Source organism: Podarcis raffonei, chromosome 11 (genome assembly GCF_027172205.1).
Source record: "Podarcis raffonei isolate rPodRaf1 chromosome 11, rPodRaf1.pri, whole genome shotgun sequence".
Taxonomy (NCBI): Eukaryota; Metazoa; Chordata; class Lepidosauria; order Squamata; family Lacertidae; genus Podarcis; species Podarcis raffonei.
Window position 1 is genome coordinate 42,542,591 of NC_070612.1, and position 17,087 is coordinate 42,559,677.

Genomic DNA, 17,087 nt, shown 5'->3' on the forward strand with positions numbered 1-17,087 from the left:
GTTCCTACATTTCCTCTTTTGGATGCTTCCTTGGTTTCATTCTTCCTCTCAGAATCTCCCCTGAACATTTTGGTTAGCTGGATGATAGCATGCTCCCAGTACTAAATTATCACCACCCACAACAATTAAGTGGAGAAGTCTGCCCCTTTTTGAATTTCTAGATTGCTGGACTCAGTGCCCTCTAGACTCAACACCACTGTTTCATCCATGTATTGAGACTACACTACTGCACCTTTCTAAATCCAGTAGCATTCCAGGGAAAGCTACCTTGAAAGTCTTGGCTGACAACATTCTCTCTAGTAACGTAAATTTTATTTCTCAAACCTTCCCCATGTCATTGGTGCCAACATGCCCCACAAACACTGCTTCCTCTCCAGCATTATCTATCAGGTATTATACCTGCAACCAGTAGCTGTCAGTGGTATCGTGTTGCTCAAGTGGCTTCCTGATGTTGAGCGTCACAGCTGGTTACTGAGAAGGAGGAAGCAGGGAGCTCAATGCAGCATGGGTGTGGCAGCGGGAACATTGGATTGGCTTCACTGCTGCGCCCAAACCATGCTGAGCTCCTGACTGCCTCTCCCTCTTGGTAACTGGCAATGATGCTCACCGATGGAAAGCCAGGTGAACATTCCACCTTGCTAACTACAGTACTACTGTTTACAAACCAGGGTAACATTTTATGCATCTGATGAAGTGTAGTCAAGGAACACCTGAGCACGTTGCCTTGTAAATGCCTAGAAGCCTTTTTTGGCATTGTGATATAAATTAATGAATAATAAATATGAAAACTTAGGCCATAATAAAATTGGTAGTCTTTAAAGTGCCACAGGGACGTGGCTGGCGCTGTGGTCTAAACCACAGAGTCTAGGGCTTGCCAATCAGAAGGTCGGCTGTTCGACGGGGTGAGCTCCTGTTCTTCAGTCCCTGCTGCTGCCAACCTAGCAGTTCGAAAGCACGTCAAGCGCAAGTAGATAAATAAGGTACCGCTCCAGTGGAAAGGTAAACAGTTTCCATGTGCTGCTCTGGTTCACCAGAAGCGGCTTAGTCATGCTGGCCACATGACCCGGAAGCTGTCTGCGGACAAACGCCGGCTCCTTTGGCCAGTAAAGCGAGAAGAGCGCCGCAAACACGACTGGACTTAACGGTCAGGGGTACCTTTACCTTTTAAGGTGCCACAAGGGTCACTGTGCTCATCTTGGTGAAAAAGTCGTATACAAACTTGACAGCACCCTCCTTTACTTCATTTCCCCTCTTCTTTTTTCAGTGAGTGTACATTGACGTGTAAAGGACTTGAGATGTCTTTTTTTCTGCATACTGTACTGTATATTAGCCACCAGAAAGAGTAGCACAAACCATAGTTGAATAAGCCATTAGCCGAAAGAGTTTGTAACATAGAAACTGTGACAAAGTTGATACGGTGGTACCTTTGGTTACGTACTTAATTCGTTCCGGAGGTCCGTTCTTAACCTGAAACTGTTCTTAACCATTTTAACTAATGGGGCCTCCTGCTGCCACTGCGCCGCCGCTGCACGATTTCTGTTCTCATCCTGAAGCAAAGTTCTTAACCCAAGGTAATATTTCTGGGTTAGCGGAGTCTGTAACCTGAAGCGTATGTAACCTGAAGCATATGTAACCCGAGGTACCACTGTATATATAATTTTATATCCAGGGAGAGAAGAATGTGCTGCTTACTCAATGTTTTATTAAATTAACAATAAACTGACAGGGGGATAATATCAATTAAGGTTTCAAAGAGAACCTGATAGAGCAATCATGTAATTCCAGTACACCATCAATCATTACTGAATCAAAAAGAAATTAGCACTTCCTGGATCCAGTTCTACTTGTTCACTAAGAACTACATTTGTCATTAAAAATGAGTAATTAATACTATATGATTTTTTGCCCAACAGAGCAATGGATCTCGGAATGTTGAAGTCAGATTTCGGAACACCACAAAGTGTATCATGCAGAGAAAAGAGAAATGTGGGACTCACACATCCAAGGAACTTGAGGAAATGTGGAACAGCTATATGCGGATTTGAAATGTTAATACATCACCTTGAGTGAATGAATCACTACTAAACTCTGCAAGCTTTCAGACTTTATGCATTATAAAGGTTTATTTTTTTAATGCTGTTAATTTATTCTTTGTGAACATTTCAAACTGTGGGGGTTTTTTTATAGACAGCATACATTTTACAAGGCTTATATTTGATGGTGTTAATTTATTTTATAGTAATATTTCAAACAGTAAATTACTGGCTAGGTTCAAGGTCCTTGTATCAGTGTGCAAAGCCCTTAACAACAGCTTGATCACTGAGATCTACTGGAGCAATGCTGTTAATTTACCCATGTGTGAATGAGGTCCAAATGATATCTATGAGAAATTGAGCATTTACCACAGCTGGAAAGCTCTGCTAATAGAAATTTTCCAGGCACTGTTGTTACCCATTTTTAGATGTCTTTTGATAACTTACTGTTACAACAACCAATTCAGTGGGATAACTTTTATGTGAGTGTCCAGCTACTTATGTTTTTGTTTCTTGCTTTTATATTTGCCTTATGTTGTGGTTTTATATTTGCTGTACACTGCTTAAATGTTTTCTGTATGAGTCAGAGGTCTATATTTTTATAAATAAAAATGCTTTGATGAAATGTTTTGCAATGTACAGTACACTGAGTTGTGAATAATCTTGTGCAGTTTGTGTCAGGGAATAAGGAAACCCATGGAGTCAATCAAACCACTTTGCCTGTATTTACCTTTTTAAAACCAGCTTCTTCCCATTGAAGGCAAAACAAATAAACAAATTTACAGGTTAGTCTTTGTGATCAAACAGTGGACATCAGCATCAAACAGTGTGCTTTGAATAGAGCTTCTGCTTAGATGCCTAAATCCAGCACTGAGTTTAGTAGTAGTATTCTCCATTCTACGTCACTTGGTGCATGTGATCTGTCTTATTACTATTATTGTTAGCTGTTATTCCTGCATTGCAGGGGGTTGGACTAGATGACCCTTGGTATCCCTTCCAACTCAACTATTCTTTGACTCTGTTGTTGTTGTTATTACTATTACATTTGTCAGTTTCTTTCTACAACATCTCAAAACAATTTAACAAGATAAAATGCAATAAATAAAAGTCATTTATTTTTTTAAAAAAATGTAAAACAATGAACAATGCAAAATGAATAAAATGTTTATCCAACAATTTACTAAGGATAAGCCCTACTTACCCCATTAAAAGATGAACATCAGTGTAGGAGGTAACTTAATTACCAAAGTCTCAGTGAAGAAAAAGATTCCAAGGTCAAAGACTGACAATGATGGTGCCAGGCACATCTTTCCACAGAAATCGTTCCACAGATGGGGTGAGCACGGGTGAAAAGCCCTGCTGTAATATGGCCACCCTCCACAACTCCTTTAAAGAGGGGCACATGGAGAAAGTCCTCTAGTGAAGCGCACAGGATGCAGATTGGTTCATATGGGGAGATTCAGTCCTGAGCCATATAGGGCTTTAAACCAGTAGAGTGGTACCTTGGTTCTCAAACACTTTGGTTCTCAAATGCTGAAAACCCGGAAGAAAGTGTTCTGGTTTTCGAATGCTTTTCGGAAGCTGAACATCCGATGCAGCCATCGGCTATGGTTTCCGGGGCACCTGGACCAATCAGAAGCCGCACCTTGCTTTTCGAACATTTCAGAAGTCAAATGGACTTCCAGAATGGATTAAGTTTGGCGCTTTTGTCTTTGCTATTTATTTTGCGTTTTTGTTTTTGAGGCTTTTTCGGTTAATTTGTTTTTGTGACTGTGTGGAACTCAGCTCAGCTACTGCTTGATTGATTGTGTGACTGCGGAAATGGATAAAAGCCCCCCCCCCATCCAAACAATGACTATCATCAGTGCAGGTAAGAATTTTTTTAAAACTTATTTTATCATCCTGCTACACTCCTGGATTTACAGAAGCTGTCCCAGTTTCTGATTTGATCCCAGTATATATTGACTCAGTAATCAATGGGCTGAATTATTCTAAAGAGAGAAAACTCATTGGAAAGACTGAATGGTCATTTACAGGGCCAGATTAAGATTTGATGAGGCCCTAAGCTACTGAACGTAATGGGGCCCTTTATATGTCCAGCTGTCCTTTGTCAACAACAAATTGCAACTGGTTTTTTGTGTTGAATATATGCTATATGGTAATTTATGGACCTATAATAGGTATCTAGGGAAGCGAGTGGCGCTGTGGGTTAAACCACAGAGCCTAGGACTTGCCGATCAGAAGGTCGGCGGTTCGAATCCCCGCAAGGGGGTGAGCTCCCGTTGCTCGGTCCCTGCTCCTGCTAGCCTAGCAGTTTGAAAGCACGTCAAAGTGCAAATAGATAAATAGGTACCACTCTGGCGGGAAGGTAAACGGCGTTTCCATGCGCTGCTCTGGTTCACCAGAAGCGGCTTGGTCATGCTGGCCACATGACCTGGAAGCTGTACGCCGGCTCCCTCGGCCAATAAAGCGAGATGAGTGCCGCAACCCCAGAGTCGGCCACGACTGGATCTAATGGTCAGGGGTCCCTTTACCTTTAATAGGTATCTAAAGCCATTTGCACATAACTAAATATGTACATCACAGGAGCCTACACAACACAAAACACTGTTGCTGCATGTAGGTTTTATTTTGTTTTTTTATCTTATATTTTGGAAATGTACATCCAGTTTTTCCCCCTTTTAATTTTTTTTGGGGCCCCCAAGAGAGTGGGGCCCTAACCTATAGCTTGTTTAGCTTATGCGTAAATGGCTCCCCCCCTTTTTTTCCTCCTCTTTATTGGAAAAGCCATCGGGACCCAAACGCAACGTGTCTGCCCTGCATCCTTGCCCAGCACTGCCTAGGAAAGCAGGGGACCCCGCTCGCCTCGGGGTGGGAACTAAAGTGCCCAGCGCGTGATGCCAAGCCGAGCCACTTTTGCAAACGCACACAAGGGCCGGAAGTAGCGGAGGACGCCGGGTTCTTTTTCCCCGCGCCGAGAGTGCGGCGCGCGCAGCGAGGAGCGTGTTCCGGGGCGGTTGGTGGTCGCGTGCCGGTGGTCGTCCTCCCCCCCGCCCCGCAAAGGAAGGCGATGTCGTCGGAGGGCAGCAGCCGCGAGGGGGGCAGCGCTCTGTTCGCGGGCTTCCGCGCGCTCGGCCTCTACTCCAACCACTTGGCGCACGTGGTGCGCTTCCACCGCCGCCACCGGGAGTTCTACCTGGTCACCGCGGTGGGGAAGAGCTTCCACACGTACAACGTGAGTCCCGCCCCAAAACACCGGACACGGGGGGTATCTTTCGTGTTTCAACCTGCTTGCTGCGTGCAGAAAGTGCAGAAATCAGAAAGTGGGGGCAGAAAGTGTGGGGAGAGTGGGGCGGGGTCGATGGGCATAAATTGAACATGCTTCCCTTAACCCCCCCCCCAAAAAAAACCATTCGTTGAGAGGCTGAAAGAGTTGCAGGTGTTTTGTTTAGGCTGCCCGTGGTTCCCAACGTGGGGCACACGCCCCACAGAGGGGGGGGAATTTGATATTTAAGGGCGGGGGGTCTGGTGGCAATTCGAGAATGAGTTATTAACAGTGAATAGTGGCCTTTTAGGCTTCACGAGAATAGGAGTTTGCTTTTCGAACAATAGGAATTATATGTCACCAGGTGTGTGTGCGCATCAGGGTTTTAGAGATGCTTAGGTGGGGCATGGCCAGAAAAAAAAAAAAGGTTGGGAAACACTGGTTAGGCCCAGACAACTGAGTTCAGCCATACGGAAGCTTAAAAAATGAGGAGAGTTTCTTGGGCACCCAGTGAAATGGGTTTTAGAGATGCTTAGGTTGGGCATAGCCCCCCCCCAAAGGTTGGGAAACACTGGTTTAGAGTCAAACAACTGAGTTCAGCTATAAAGGTAAAGGGACCCTTGACCATTAGGTCCAGTTGTGGCCAACTCTTGGATTGCGGTGCTCATCTCGCTTTATTGGCCGAGGGAGCTGGCGTACAGCTTCCGGGTCATGTGGCCAGCATGACTAAGCTGCTTCTGGCAAACCAGAGCAGCGCACGGAAACGCCGTTTACCTTCCCGCCGGATTGGTACCTATTTATCTACTTACACTTTGACGTGCTTTTCAACTGCTAGGCTGGCAGGAGCAGGGACCGAGCAACGGGAGCTCACCCCGTCACAGGGATTCAAACCGCCAACCTTCTGATCGGCAAGTCCTAGGCTCTGTGGTTTAACCCACAGCGCCACCTGCATCCCTTCGAGTTCAGCTATAAGGGAAGCTTAAAAAATGAGAGTTTCTTTGTCACCGAATGCCGATTTACCTTATGGGGTTCACTGCCACTAAATGTGGCAGTTCTTATCCTCGGTAGCTTCATAAGAGAATTGGAAACCTCCAAGTAAAGTCTCAAATAAGGGAAGTTTGTAAGGAAAACCTTTTATTTTTATTTTTTACATTTGCATCCTACCTTTCCACTTAAGAAGCTCGAGGTGGCTTCTCACGGTTCTTCCCCCTCCCCGTTTTACCTTCAACGACAGCCCTGTAAGGTAAAGGTACCCCCTGCCCGTACGGGCCAGTCGTGTCCGACTCTAGGGTTGCATGCTCATCTCGCTCAAGAGGCCGTGAGCCGGCGCTGTCCAAAGACACTTCCGGGTCACGTGGCCAGCGCGACGAAGCTGCAGCTGGCGAGCCAGCACCAGCACAGCACACGGAAACACCGTTTACCTTCCCGCTATAAAGCGGTACCTATTTATCTACTTGCACTTAAGGGTGCTTTCGAACTGCTAGGTGGGCAGGAGCTGGGACCGAACGACGGGAGCTCACCCCGCCGCGGGGATTCGAACCGCCGACCATACGATCGGCAAGTCCTAGGCACTGAGGTTTTACCCACAGCGCCACCCACGTCCCTGCCCTGTAAGGTAGGCTACACTAAGCAGCTGCGTGTGACCTAAGGTCACCCAATGAGCTTCGTGATTCAGTGGGGTGCACACCCAGTGCATTTTGCCTGCTCCAGGCGTGAAAGGATTTTGTTCTACTTGTAGTAGTAGTTTGCTCAAAGCATGGTGTCGTTCAGCTGACAACTTTATGGAAGGTTAGACAAAAATCATAAAGGAGAAAAGTGTGAAAGTGGTTATGGCTACACGGAACCTGCATGTTTGGATGCTGCATACCTCTTAATATCCGATACAAAGGAGAAACCATAGTGAAAGGCTGTTTCATCATGCCATTCTTCATTAGCAACCAGAAATGTACAAAAGAAAGAGCACCAAAATTCTGACACTTTTTTCCACACAAAAGGTGGCAAACAGTCCTTGAAGTGTTCCAAGCTAAACCTCTAGCACATTTATTATAAGGGGCTCAGATTTGGACTGGCACTTACCTTGGTTCTACGGAAGCTGTCCAATCAAAAGTTCTTAAGGCAATTTTTTCTGTCATTGCGCCTAGAGCATGGGCAGGCAAACTAAGGCCTGGGGGCCGGATCCAGCCCAATCGCCTTCTAAATCTGGCCTGCGGACGGTCCAGGAATCAGCTTTTTTTTTTTTTACATGAGTAGAATGTGTCCTTTTATTTAAAATGCATCTCTGGGTTATTTGTGGGACATAGGAATTTGTTCATCTCCCCCCCCCCAAAGTATAGTCCGGCCCCCCACAAGGTCTGAGGGACAGTGGACTGGCCCCCTGCAGAAAAAGTTTGCTGACCCCTGGCCTAGAGGCTAATCTTCCATCGGTAGAATTACGGATCTGGCATAGGACACTCAAATCCCCCGTCTAATATCCCTAGTGCTACAAGATTGTCACAAGAGTGCCTGGTCTAAAATTGTCTGTCAAAAACTTCACTCTTGTGGTTTATCACCACAATAGCTACTCACTCACCTTGGGTTTTAGTAAAGCAAACAGTCTAATCTGTCAGTGCCTAATGATATCAAGTGTCAGAACAACTTGGCCACAGTAAGGAAATTTTGCCCATGGTATGACTATTTTCCACCTTCCCATTTCGACTTTCTGGCACCCTATCTGCATAACCTAGCAATTCCAAAATATAGCCCTCGGCAGTTCTTGTGGAATGATTCCAACAGATTCCACATGAAAAACGCTTATGTCCCTGTGGAGATGGCAGTACTGAATCAGTGGCACGCACTTTTTATAAAGACTTGAAGAGTGAGATTATCACCCCTCTTTTATTGTCCATTCCGGGTCACCCAACCACTGCCACAGTGTCCTTTCTCTTGGCAGATCAAGATGAGCAGATGACAGCAAAGGTTGCAAGGTTTTTAGCTGGGGCAATCAAAATAAGGTCCACTCTTTGACTGTTGATTAAGGACCATAATGTGTGTTTTATATAATTGACTTTTATTTCTGTTCTTTGTATATTGCATTGTTCTTTTATTGCTGTGGCCGATGGCTGACGCAAATAAAGATTAATTCATTCATAGCAACTTGATGCACTTCCAAATTGGCTGTAATTTCTAAATGAAGAGGAAGGAGTGGGAGTGGGAACATAAATACATTACTGAGAACGGAAGCGAGAAATGTGACTTGGATTTTTGTTGTTGTGCTGCTCAATATAATCCTCATTTTCACATCCTTTACGGAAGGAGTGGGGCTTGTGCTGTTGCATAACATTTGACTTGCAGCTATACAAAATAATTTATTCTATATCACTCAAGATAATCCTCATTTTCACATCCTTTCCAAAATGAATGGGACTGCAGCTGTTGTGTAACATAAAATGTTTTCATATCATGGTGCGTGTAAATCTGAAAGAGTGCAGCTGAATTTCATTAAAGGGGTGTTTTTCCACAGATTTAACAAGAGGCCAGTTCCATTACTATTATAACTTTTCTAACTACAGCAGTTATTTCATGAATAACTATGCCCATCTTCCATGCACATTAGTCTCTTTCTCCAGAAACATTTATAGCTTGTCTAATAATTGTAATACTGAACTATTTTTCTAAAAAATATTATGCTTTTATTGCAGGTGAAGAGACTAGGCTTAGTTGCTGTTAGTAAGTATATTGTTCTATGTATGTGCATTTAATATGCGGTTTAGTTTTGTATCTTTCTTTACAAATTGTAAGTTGCGGTGAATACTGTTTATGTACAAAAATCATGCTAAAAGTTGTAAAATCCACTACAAAATGGGGTGTTTTGTACCCAAGTTTAATTGGACATCTTAACTGACTCTACTTGGGAGTAATAATAATAAATTAAAACTTATTGCCCTTCCACCATGCACTGGAGGAACTTGTGTCCAAGTAATCTTTGTGTTTTAAGTCCTGTTTATCTTAGAACATTCAAATGAATGTGCCTTCTGGTCATTCTTACTGATGGAGCACACAGTAAATTGTGTGTTTTAGTTCTAAGCATGTGTCAACATTTTGTGTGTGTATTTCTAGTAGCAATTGATACTCAGTATACTGCAACGTTGAGGGAAATTATCAATCCATCACAATGTGTCTTCTTTACTGTATATACTTTAAAATTGACAGAGCTTGCTCTTTTTGTTTCCCTTATCTTTTAGGCAATGCTTTGCCACAGGACATTACCTGTTTGGCAGCCGACAGAATGTTGATCTTTGCATCTTGTGGCAGTCTTCTCCATGCTTTTGCTCGGAACAAAGAGGTTTGTATAATTACTATGCAAGATATACCAATTTGTATCTGATCCTGAAAGTGTTTAGGCTGCAAACCTGTATCCACAAACCGGGGAGTAGTTCACAGAATTCTATAGAACTTGCTTTTGAGTATACATTTGTATTCAGGATATGGGTGCTGTACCCATGTCTGGGTGATTTGCCCCTGCATATCTCAAAGGTGGGCTGGAGTTGCTCTGAAACCTTAGTATGATGTTACAGTCAATATCTGGTTTACATTTGGAATTGTTTAAAATATTAATTCTGAAATTGGTACAGCTGGGATGTTGTATGGGTCATATTATGACTTGAATCTAGTTTGGGCTGTATGTTATGCTTGTATTCTACCTTTCCACCTAATCAATGTCAGGGAACCTGTGCCTTTCCTTTCATCCCTCACTATGGCTGGAACTGATCAGAGTTGAAGTATTAACATCTGGAGGGCCGCAGGCTTCCTATACCTGTGCTAAATAGTGCTGAAGGCACTTCATGTCCAGATACGATTTCATACCTCTAAGGAAATAACTGAGATACTTTGAATTGCAGGTGGTTCACACTTACAAAGGTCACAGAGCAGATGTTCACCTTATACTGCCATTTGGGGATCATTTGATTTCTGTTGATCGTGATAACATTCTCATTATTTGGGATGTACAGTCAGAAGGTAATATTTTACCATTTTTAAAGTAATAACTATTCAGAGAAATAAATTTTTAAAACATATTTGTAGCATATATGGCAGCTAATGCTCTTCTTTCTCCTGCAGAAGAATACTTGCAGATGAATTTTGATAAGACAGTGTTTGCTGTTTCTGCAATTATGCACCCAAGTACCTATTTGAATAAAATTCTTCTTGGTAGTGAACAAGGAAATCTACAGTTGTGGAATGTAAAATCCAAGTAAGAGCATCTCTCTCTCCCCCAACCAACTTCCTGACCCAAATTACAAATGTATTAGCCTGGTTATCAGTCATTTACTCCCATAAAATGTGGAATTAATGCAGAGCGCTGATGGATTGGAGGTGGACAATTTTCCAATGCTGTTTGATTCTAACAGACTAAATTGTAAATATGGCCATAAGTGAAACAATCGCATGCTAGTGGTTCTCAAACTAAAGCTATACTGAAGGACATGTTTAGCAATGAGCCTGTTCAAATAACTGAGAATATCTGAAGTCAGCATGAAATTTGTTTATGTTTCTATGACAGTAGAAGGGTTACGTAGTTTTGATCTAAAAAATATGGGCCAAAGTCACGAGCACTATTTTCCTTGTTTAGTTTTATTTAAATGAGACTTGCACTATGCACCTATTGGTGACATTGATGAGTATTGTTTTAGGGGTGTCTTTGCATAGAGACAATGGCCCTGACAACTTTGAGAAGATGGAACCGCCGTAGCTTTCTTCTCCCTTGTTTCCCAATGCAGGCTCCTGGGTCTCTACCAGAAAGGAGCTCTCCTGAAGGGAATGCTATGAGGACAGAGGGATCCTGGGGAAGTGGGAATTGGCTAAGATTGGGCAGAGGCACTTTGCATGAGTGGAGTTTCCTGGGGTCTAAGTCTTGGGGTCTAATACAATGCTAGTAGTATCCCCCCCAATAAATAGCACCCCAGAAGTTTTAAGTATTTTTTCTGCAAATGCTGGTTTTGTGTTTAACATCCATTCTGATGTAGTTTTGTTTCGTGGCTTTAAAATTCACTAACCTCTTTCTCTCCCCACTACCCAAGCAAACTTTTATATACATTTCCTGGCTGGGGAGCAGGAGTGACAGTCCTTCAACAGGTAAGCGTGTGAATGTATAGAGGGTTGGATCCAGAGATCAGTCTGCAGAAGGTGGTGAGCAAAAAATGAGCTTGCTGGCACCTCCTCTTCCTGCCGGTCTGCCCTTCTAAAAAGGCTTTTCCTAGGTTTGGGGAACCCTTCTAAATAGTTTGGACCGAGGGGGAAGGTGATGGAAAATCAAGTGAAAACACCTTCTGTGAGTGGCAGCTGCAATTAACCTTCTGCTGGCTTATCTCTGGTTTCAACCCAGCGACAATTACATACTGTTCCTTGATAGTTATTTTCAGATTGTTTTATTAATGTTCTCTGCTAGATCAAATAAGTATAGCTCACAATGCTAAGCCTGTCCCTTAATTTCTAGTTCATATTAGCAGATCTACTACTACTATTGCAGGATTCTGAATGACAGACTGTAGTAAGCAAAGTCAATGTACATGTCAGTACTCTTGAAAACACTGTATACTTGGGCTGTAGTATATTGCTAGTGGCGTTGCAAAAACAATATATATGTAGGGGATTTTTCTTTAAATAAATGAACCTAGCTCTTGCCAATCTGAAATTCATTCAAAAAGTCTATGCTAAAACTTAGCACTAGAATAGAAATGGAACGGTCACATGCAGGCTTCAGTCTACACACCCTTATCTAGAAGTAAGTTCTGTTCCATTTAATGGATTTTTTAAAATTAATGCAGTATGTTTGGGTTTAGACTGTTAAACCATGGTCCACAAATCACATATTCTTAAAATGTAGTAATCTTGAGACAGTGTATTGTAGCTGGGTTTTTTTTTTTTAAGAATTCAACCTGTATGGAGTGCATTACTTGTGCTCTGCTTCTAAACACTTCTATTTGAACATAATTAGAAATAGCTTGCAATCCTTGTTTTGCTGAATTCATTTAATATTCTAATTTTCTGAGATTGTTAATTTGGAGTTTTCATCAGTTGTACGCCATGATCATCACAATTATAACAAATAAAGGCTTGACATATCTCGCTTTGCATGTCATGAGTCTATTTCATATATTAGTTTCACCTTTTAAGTTGAATTACTGAAATAAATGAACTTTTCCACTATATTCTAATTTTCTGAGTTTCACCTGTATATACTAGCAGGTTTTACCCAATCTTAGGTAGAAGAGTTGTAATTAAAATGTTATGTGTACTGTGAGTGGTGTGGCCCTGAATGCATGTTCCCTTGCTGTGCATTCATATATTTGATATGAAAGACAATAAGGTTTGCACAAGCCTGTGAGAAAGGCTTGCAAGGTGTTGGAAACTGGGCTTTAGTAAGTTCTGTGGCCTGTTATAATCAAAGAGTGTGTTAAGTTAGAGGTAGAGGGTTGAATCATATGAAACAAGCAAACTTATGCTCATGGACCAAGACCTCTGAACGACCCTCTGGAGTGGTGGGCTGTAGTTGGGAGGGGGAGTCAAATTAAATCTCTTTCTCCCCCCCCCCCTTCCCCTCTCACGCTCCAAACTAGTGCAGAGTATGTGCACAGAACACCATTGAATCCAAGTGAAAGTTGGCTAAAGAGAGTATTATTAGAGAGTATTAGTCTACAGCTTCCGCAGCTTCTTTTGCCCTGGCTTCAGATGGTGAAACGCACTCCAAATAAAGATGTAAGTAGGTGGAAAAATGTGTAGAACTAATTTGTTTGCACTTCCTCCACAATGACAATATTTTGATGAAAGCTGACCAAACCTACTGTATCACCCGAAGTCTCCGATAGCCTCTCTTGCTGCTTCTGTGGAGGTTGAAGGAAACAGGCAAGATCTTGGAGTTAGCATCTCACCTAGTCTGAACTCTGAGGCTCCTTCCATTTTGGAAATATTAGAAGATGACTGGGAAATAATGCCATGGAATAATGATTACATGCATCTCATTCTGTTCAGTATGCAATAATAAAAATGCATGACAGTAAACAAGCTTTGAAATTGGAAAAGCATGTCTTTGATGCAGCAAGCTCATTCTTGTCTAAAAAGTAACAAAAGCCTCATTAGAATGAACTTGTGTGCTTACTCAGAACTTGGTGATTTCATTCAGGTGTGCCCAGGAAAAGTTTCTAATGGAATCTTACCATTACCAATCTTACCAATCTTAATAGGTTATTTATGCTCAGTTGCAAAATATCAAAAGTTGCTGTTGTTTAATAGTATAACTTTCTTTGCAGGCCCCAGCAGTGGATGTCATTGCAGTAGGTCTTGTGTCTGGTTACATCATAGTGCACAATATTAAATTTGATGAAACGCTGATGAAATTTCAACAAGACTGGGGTCCCATAACAGCAATATCATTCCGTACAGGTACACTTCAACACTTATTAGAAACCTGAGACATGAGTTAAAGCCTTAAGTTGAAATACAAATTTAAGTATAAGCTACTTGTCACCTGTTGCAAGCTATCATAAGGCCAGGACTGAAATGTACAGGTAATTGGTCTTGCTGTAGTTGCATTTAGACAGTCCTCCAATCTATGGCTTGAAGATCACAGATGATTCTGAACGTTCTGTTCTCCCCTTGCATGCACAGTTTTTATGGAAATTTTTCTGGTCTAATCAAACGATAGTTTATTGTTATGTCTGAACAGGAAAATTGTGGCATGAGTGATTTAATCACTCACCCTCTCCCAATCTATTTTAATGTTAGTTGGCTTTCTTTCCCAGTTGTATGCTCTTCGGTCTTACTTGTTTTGATTTAAGGTATCTGTATTTATGTTTTGTTTATTTTCTGCATGTGATCAGATGGACACCCAGTTATGGCTGCTGGAAGTCCTGTTGGGCATATTGGGTTGTGGGATCTAGAAGAAAAGAAACTTCAGGGCCAGATGAGAGGTGCCCATTCTACAGCAATTTCGGGTATGACGTTTGTCCAAGGGGAACCACTTCTTATTACCAATGGTTCGGACAATGCAATAAGGGTAAGTTATATGGCTTTAACTAATTAATATTCCATTTCCAAAATGATTTCCCCTGCCCCTTCTGATGATCCTAAGATGATTCATGCACCTAGTCAAGTACTTTATTTTATTACAGTCATAGACCAGCATAAGCAAAACATCTGAATAAATAGCATAACAGTATAAATCTAAGCGAATAATTATTAAATAAATAGGAGCAAAAACCAAACGTAGATTTAAACATATACATAGAATACTTAATTACTTAATTCATGCACCTAGAAACACAATGTATACTCCTTCTTTTTGTTCTTGGGAACAAAAATACTGTGTAGTTGTGCAAAACTGTTCCGGGTAGAGCATTATGGTGCGTCTGTAAGATGCCCTCTTATGTTCTTTGTTGCAGAATTAGGTTTCATTTCTTGAGAAACAGCAGGCAATCTGCACAGTTCTGCCAAACCAGTCATTACTAGTGATATAACTATCACTAATCTGGTTGAGGATCACTTCCTCCTTCTCTCCCTGTCCCCAATCTAGAACAGTCTTTTTACAAGTTTTCTTTTAACAAGAAAGGGCATATTTGTGTTCTTGGATAAAAATTTTAAAATCACTTAGTGTGCATTGTTCCCTGTTCTTACAAAAAAAAACAAAGATTAGGATCCAAGTATTTACATTAGGAAATACGTCTATGCTAAAATCAGGTATTCTGAAGCATGCAGTGTCTATTATTTGCAAAAAATAATGGAGAAGGTTTTGTATGTCCTTGAGTGTGGCCACATACAGAGCTTCTGAATATTACTAGTTTATTGGTTTATTACTGTGCATTTATTTTGCTTCAAGCTTATTTTCAAGTCTTGCTTTCCTTTACGCTTGTTTTCTTGTGTTTGTTTACTTGTTGAATAGGTATGGATCTTTGATGGCCCTGGAGGAAGTGGTAGATTGCTGAGATTCCGAATGGGCCACAGTGCACCTCCAACGAAAATCAGATATCATGGACAAAATGGGCAGCAAATTCTCAGTGCCGGTAGGAATTCTCCCAGCTTCCTGTTATGTTGAAATGAGTAATACTGTTTTTGGATCAAGTCATGTGACGTTCAGTTTCTCGTGATTAAGGATTAGTCATAGGCCAGCCAATTTATCTCTGACTTGTTTGGTTTTGGTCCAGTATGCAGGTTGGATCTTGAACATAGTTTTACCTTTTTCAATTGCTGCTACTTAAGTTCACAAAAATACTAGGAGTTTCGATTTCAAATTAAAGTCTTGGTTTTCTTGTAAAAGTTGGCCCCTGTCCAAAATAACGTAATACAATAAGCCCACAAGTTGTGGGCCCATGTAATTTAACACTGCATTAGGAGATAATTTCAAGCTTTGTTGATTGGTTATTAACCAATAGGACACACTGCTGGCGGAATGAATTCCTCCCTCTCCTCTGCAGCCCATCTCCTCCCCCAAAAAAATATACTCAGAAGGGTTAGACGATCCTCCAGAGAAGAGAGGAGGGGGAGGCAAGTCAGTGGTGAGACGTTGGATGCAAAAGCAAGGTTTTCTCCAACAATTTCTATAATGGTTTATGTCAGAGCTGCCCGAGGTCCCAGCTCACAAAGGACCAACGCCGTTTCGTTGTTAAATACAAAAGTCTTTATTGAAGTTCAGTTGCACTTTCACAGCCGCAGCGTGCAGCTCTACGTCTCAAACTCTAGACCGCTGAAGCTCCGTCTGAATCTCCTCCCCCCAGACACCAGTTTAAGACTCTAGCCTTGCTCCACCTCTTCCTTTGCTCTCTCCTCCTCTGGTTCCGCCTGTCCGTCGGGGTCTCGCCCTTCCTAGACTCTTCTGACGCTGAGTCCCGTGAGTCTTCCCCCTCCCTCCGGCGGGCTTTAGGACCTGGTTCCCAATCCGGGTTTCCTGCTGTCCCGCGCGCCTGTACATTTGAACTTGGCGCGTGTGCCCAACCTGCGACCTTCCTCCTAACCGTTGCACTGCTGCTGTCACTGCTCCCCCCTTCGGGGAGGCTAGCTGGAACTGACCTCCCCTCCGTTCCCCCACTCTCCGATGGAGGCGTGGTCAGCCCTGACTCACCTTCTCTCCCCGCTGGAGGAGACGCTGGTCCTGACACATGTGACTCTTCCCCCCCCCACTACGCTCTGGTGGGGAAGCTGGTCCTGATCCCCTGCTGCTGCTTTGGGAGTCCCCGCTGGCCCCTTGTTTCTGGTGCGTCCCCCCTGGGACCCCCCTTGCCCTGACCATCGGCGCCCCCTTCTGGGAATCTTCTGATTCGCTGGAGAAGCTCATGGAATCTCTCGGGTCACTGTCATACTCCCCTACGCTGCCCTCGGATTCTTCCCCTTCGCTCTCCATTTCCTCTCTCTCCTGTGCTTCTGCTCCTGAGCCCCTGACAGTTTACATTTAAAAGTTGCCTAAAATGAACTGATGCATAGGTATACCTACATATTTTTTTTTATGTTCTCCTGTAGGACAAGATAGTACCTTGCAATCATTTTCCACGGTGCATGAGCGATTCAATAAAAGCTTAGGACGTGGTGAGTGGGACTATGCAATGCATAATCAAATGTCTGTGAAGGTATTTTGGTGTATTGAACCTGTACGGGTGCTAAAATATTGTGTAGCTGCTCGGTGAACCCAGATTACTTATAGTTTCTAGCTGCTCTTTGTTTGCGCTCAGACTCTTGTTGTTTAATGACTGGTAAACAATCCTGAACCAGAGGAAATAATATTCTGTAAAGAAAGTTCTATTGAAATGAGTGAAATTTCTTATGAT

General features: G+C 42.6%; 1 protein-coding gene across 1 annotated transcript in view; it reads left to right on the forward strand.

The window, feature by feature from the left end:
• Window positions 1–5,031: 5,031 nt before the first annotated feature.
• WDR36 (WD repeat domain 36) overlaps window positions 5,032–17,087 on the forward strand; it is a 32,629-nt gene continuing 20,573 nt past the window's right edge. Inside the window, exons 1-10 of the mRNA XM_053408020.1 lie at window positions 5,032–5,268; window positions 8,976–9,003; window positions 9,519–9,619; window positions 10,176–10,293; window positions 10,396–10,528; window positions 11,355–11,409; window positions 13,584–13,716; window positions 14,154–14,329; window positions 15,212–15,332; window positions 16,783–16,848. Of these exons, the coding sequence (XP_053263995.1) occupies window positions 5,104–5,268; window positions 8,976–9,003; window positions 9,519–9,619; window positions 10,176–10,293; window positions 10,396–10,528; window positions 11,355–11,409; window positions 13,584–13,716; window positions 14,154–14,329; window positions 15,212–15,332; window positions 16,783–16,848 (1,096 nt within the window). The 5' untranslated portion in view covers window positions 5,032–5,103. The remainder of the gene's footprint in view (window positions 5,269–8,975; window positions 9,004–9,518; window positions 9,620–10,175; window positions 10,294–10,395; window positions 10,529–11,354; window positions 11,410–13,583; window positions 13,717–14,153; window positions 14,330–15,211; window positions 15,333–16,782; window positions 16,849–17,087) is intronic.